The 4590-nt window shown below is 32.0% G+C and overlaps 1 protein-coding gene across 1 annotated transcript; it reads left to right on the top strand.

Annotated features, from left to right (window-relative positions):
* The first annotated feature begins 2976 nt into the window (after positions 1 to 2976).
* LOC114314488 (F-box protein CPR1) lies at positions 2977 to 4113 on the top strand. The gene has a single exon (XM_082913449.1). It carries the CDS (start codon positions 2977 to 2979, stop codon positions 4111 to 4113), a length of 1137 nt encoding a protein of 378 aa, XP_082769575.1.
* Positions 4114 to 4590: the final 477 nt, after the last annotated feature.

Here is a 4590-nt window from a genome sequence, read left to right as displayed (position 1 = left end):
GGTTATGGGTAAAGTGGGCTAGACCCATTAAACCCAAAACAAAAACTACATAGGCGCGTCGTCGTCCGTTTGGGCAGGCTGGGTTGGGCTTAAACACGGGTACGAGGTGTGAGATTGGGTTGGGCTAGTCTAACACAATACTTTTCTTTTTGGACCAAAAATATTTATATTTTATTTATTTTTTTTTAATTTTGGTTTCAAAATTCAAAATAAATTAGTGCAGATTTTTCCTCCACCCAAACAGGTTTAAACTCCACTCAAACCGAACATATCTGTTTCTGTCCAAATAGGTTTTCTACATGTTGAATTCAACCGAACATGTTTTCTACCTATTGAATCTATCCGAACAAGTTTCTATCTGTTGAAACCTGTTCGGAAAAGCCACCAATTTTCCTATATAAAACCTGTCATCCACCAATTCATTTGATTAAATTTTTTCCTCAAATTTTCGTCTTTTTTCTTCCCTTTCCATATTTCTGTTTTCTACATCTGTTCTGCATTTTTTTTTTAAGGAGGAAAAAGAGAGGGTTACAGCAAAGTTTTGGTTCGCCAAACTTGATTTTGTAGTGCAGCAAATCAAGTGTTAGTCGTTGCATCCTGGGAAATAGAAGCCGGTAAATCTCGAAGCACTAGAGCGAGGGCGAAATTTACTTTAAGGAGATTGTGTCCAAAACAAGTCTCGACTTATTATTTCTATAAGCAATTGGTTCGGAATTTAATTTATATAACTATTTTTTGAATTAATTATTTTTTATTTTGTTGTTTATTTTATTTATACATACACACATTCACTGTGGGAATAACACTATTCTGTGTGTATATATATGGCAATAAAGGTGTTTTGGTCATTTGTCATATATTTTTGGACAGAAAAAACTGTTTCACTCACCATTTATGATCATGCAATACATGTTATGTTTAAACAAATAGTTTTGTCGAAAATAATACTTTGGTATGAAGTATATGGAGTTTAAGTGTTATAAATAAAATTATAGGGAGGCTTCTTATTTTTTAGGCAAACCACAAGGGGTTAAATTATAATTTACCCTATCTTTAAATAAATAATAAATAAATAAAATAAAACTTATCTATACTTTTCCAATTAATTTTTTTTACACACCATTTTTTTAATAATAAATTTATTTTTATTCTATAATCTAAAAAAAAAAAAAAAAAAACCTACTCCTACTAAAATCACAAATGTTTGGCCTATTTGTCAATTGAATTAAAAGTTAATTTTTTAACTTTTTTAAATTAAATCATCTTTTTATTTATTTTTTATATATTTTTAAAAAAAATTAATTTTTAACTCACCTTTTAAAATAGGACAAATGATAATGTCAGAGATATCAAATTTTTATCAAATAAATGACCAAATATCTCACATGGGTGTGAGGTTTGTGGACCCTACACCCATGTAACATATTTGATTTTTTGTTTGGTAGAAAATTTGAGACCTATAGCATTTTCTTAGGACAAATCCAATTAGAATTGAGTAGTGTTATATGCACCAATTAGTATACTCACTAGTATACCAACACTAGTTATGAAATTATTATTGACCTCACTCATTATACAAATTACAAATACCAAAAACTTCTTAAATTATGTCATATCATCAATTAGTGCACTAGTTAATGTACTAATTAGTGTATATAGAATTAGTCATCGGAATTAGTTAAGGAAAAAACTCCCCCCACAAATATGACAAGTAGGGGTGCTCGTAGTTTGATTGTGGTTAAGGAATCTTCAATCCGTCATTCGTTTGTCAGATTGGCAGATTGAAAAAAAATCAATTCGCATCCGTCCGCCGGATTGACTGATGTGGATTGAACGGATTGGCAAATTGACAGATGGATACGAATCGATTTGGCAGTTTAAACTTTTATAAATTTGAATATAATACAACAATTTGTTAACATTTATATATATATATATATACAAGAAAACCATAAATTATTAAAACTATTTCATTATTTTTTTTATATTCAAAAACTATTTAATTTGATTTTTAAAAAAAATGACAAAATTAAGTATTATATTTTTCATACAAAAATATCAAATATCAACACTTACCATTTGATAAAAAGATTTTCAAATGAAAACAAAATATTTAAACACTTTTTCAATTGAAACTACAAACAGAATATCTAAATAATTTGAAAACATAAAATCTTACAAATTACTATGAGTACTTGCGGTTTGACGGTTTTATTGCGGTTAAAGAAACCTTAAATTCATTATATGTCCAAAATTAGGTGGATTAAAAAAAATTAATCTATAACCGTACTTTCGTCTTCACGTATCTATTCAAAATATAACAGATCAATTCGAATCGATCGATTTAAACAGATCAAAATATCCATTGAATATCCTAATGACAACATAGTGACTGTGATTCGGAAAAGTAATACTACAGACTTCAAAATTTTTATCAACTTTTTTACCAAATATCTCACTTGAATGTGGAATCTATATGGTATGAGTTCCTGTCAATCAAATACCCATATGAAATATTTGGTAAAAATTTTAATAAAATCTTTGGATCGAAGCATTTTTCGAAAAAGAAACCTTTACTCTTCTGGTCAACGTCTCAATACGTCGTCATCATATATATATATATATATATATATATATATTCATAGGGCAAATTACATATACTTCTCTCGAGATTTAGTTAAATTACAGATACCCTTGAAGTTTTAGAAATTACAGATATCCTCCTGAAATTTATATTTTCATAACAAATTACCCCCTGAGATTTATATTTTCATAATAATTTATCCCCTAATTTATTATGCAAATAATACCTTCAGAGAAATATTTATAATTTCTCAAACCACAGACCACAGGAGTATCTGTAATTTTACTTAACCTCGAGGCTATATGTAATTTGCCCATATGTATATATTGGTTGTCACGATGAGAGAACCAAGTACTCTTGTGGAAAGCAAATCAAAGAGAAGAATTGCGTCAATGGAGTTTCCCAATCTTCCACGCGATGTCCTCTTCGACATCCTCTCAAGGCTTCCCATCAAAACGCTCATCAAATTCAGACTCGTCTCCAAAAACTGTCTCTCTCTCATCCAACACCCTCACTTCATCACCCTCCATCAAACTCGATCCATCTCCAAACCAACCTCAGAAGACAATCACATCTTCATCTACTACGAATCAATCGACTATACCAAGCAATTCTACTCTGTATGTAGCAGCAGAGACAGTGATTCCTTGATTGAGCACAAGAGATTTGAATTTCCATTCAAGAGCTTTAATGGGTATGTCAGAATTGTGGGTTCAAGTAATGGGTTAGTTTGTTTGTTTGATACCAATTACTTTTCATGCTTTGGTAATTTGTTTTTGTGGAATCCAATTGTTGGGAAATTCAAGAAATTGCCTGATTCTCACTTGAGTTGTCGATTTCGTGATACTTTTTCTCATATGGTTGTTGGGTTTGTGTTTGTTTATGAGATCAATGAGTTTAAGGTAGTGGAAATTTTGTATGATTCTGATAGAGAGGCTGTTCCTGATGTGTTGGTTTACTCTCTGGAGGCAAATTCTTGGAGGAAAGTTGAAGCTATTGCGCCGTGCTATATGCCTAATTGTTGGTGTAGTAATGTCTGTGTGAATGGTTCGGTGCATTGGTTGGCGCTTAAAAGGCCGGGAATTGGGTTTTTGTATGATTCAATTATGTCATTTGATATGAGTAATGAGGTGTTTAGAGAGATAGGACTGCCCGATAATCGCAATGGTAATTTCGATCGAGTGGACTTGTGTGTTTCGGCTTCTGGGGATTCATTATCTCTGTTTTATCACTTCAATGACCGATGGGAAGTATGGTTGATGAAGGATTATGGGGTGGTAGGGTTTTGGATGAAACAATTTGATATTGCAGAACCACAGGTCTCGGTGCCGCTCAACTTTATGAGTGGTGGGGATGTTTTACTTGTAATGAAGAGTGGAAAGCTGGCCTTGCATGACCCCGAGAACCAACAAATGAAGGATGTTGAAATATGTGGTCTTCCAAGTTCCTTTCGCGTAGTTACTTACGCATCTAGCCTAGTTTTACTGAACGGAAGAGAGAAATTCTTGGGAGTAAAGAATTTTGTTTGATGGAAATATATATGAGGTAATCATGTATAATCCTAAATGAAGGAATTGGGAGAGTAATATAAGAGTATTTGAAATGTCGAGAAAAGAGGCAAGGGAATCTATCTACACTTTTCATTAATGTCTAGAACTTTTTACTCATATTACTGTTGTTGCTTGTAATATTACATACTTTCTTAAATGTTTATGTAATGATTTAGCTTTTCAGTGTAAACGGTATGTAAGATATGTTATTGGTTTAGCCACATATTGAACAAAACCTGATCGTACATCAATATGTTGTTTTTTGTTGTTTTTCTTTTATGCCTAATCTTACTTGCATATATCCCTTGGATCATTGAGGGCATTGTTACTGGTAATTCAATGTTTGCCTTCATATGTTGGGTATTTCACAATGGGTCGTTACTAAGAATTATTGGAGTAGAAGTGCAATATTGAGCAACTAGGGAAACCACATGCCGTGGCTTGAGTGGTATATCC

This window comes from Camellia sinensis, chromosome 2 (assembly GCF_055761805.1).
Source record: "Camellia sinensis isolate YWXY chromosome 2, ASM5576180v1, whole genome shotgun sequence".
Taxonomy (NCBI): domain Eukaryota; kingdom Viridiplantae; phylum Streptophyta; class Magnoliopsida; order Ericales; family Theaceae; genus Camellia; species Camellia sinensis.
The sequence above is the reverse complement of the archived record's forward strand: the minus strand, read 5'-3'. Positions and strand labels throughout refer to the sequence as shown.

Excerpts from the sequence above, each read along its gene's own strand:
- LOC114314488 (XM_082913449.1), top strand. The coding sequence starts at position 2,977 with ATGGAGTTTCCCAATCTTCCACGCGATGTCCTCTTCGACATCCTCTCA.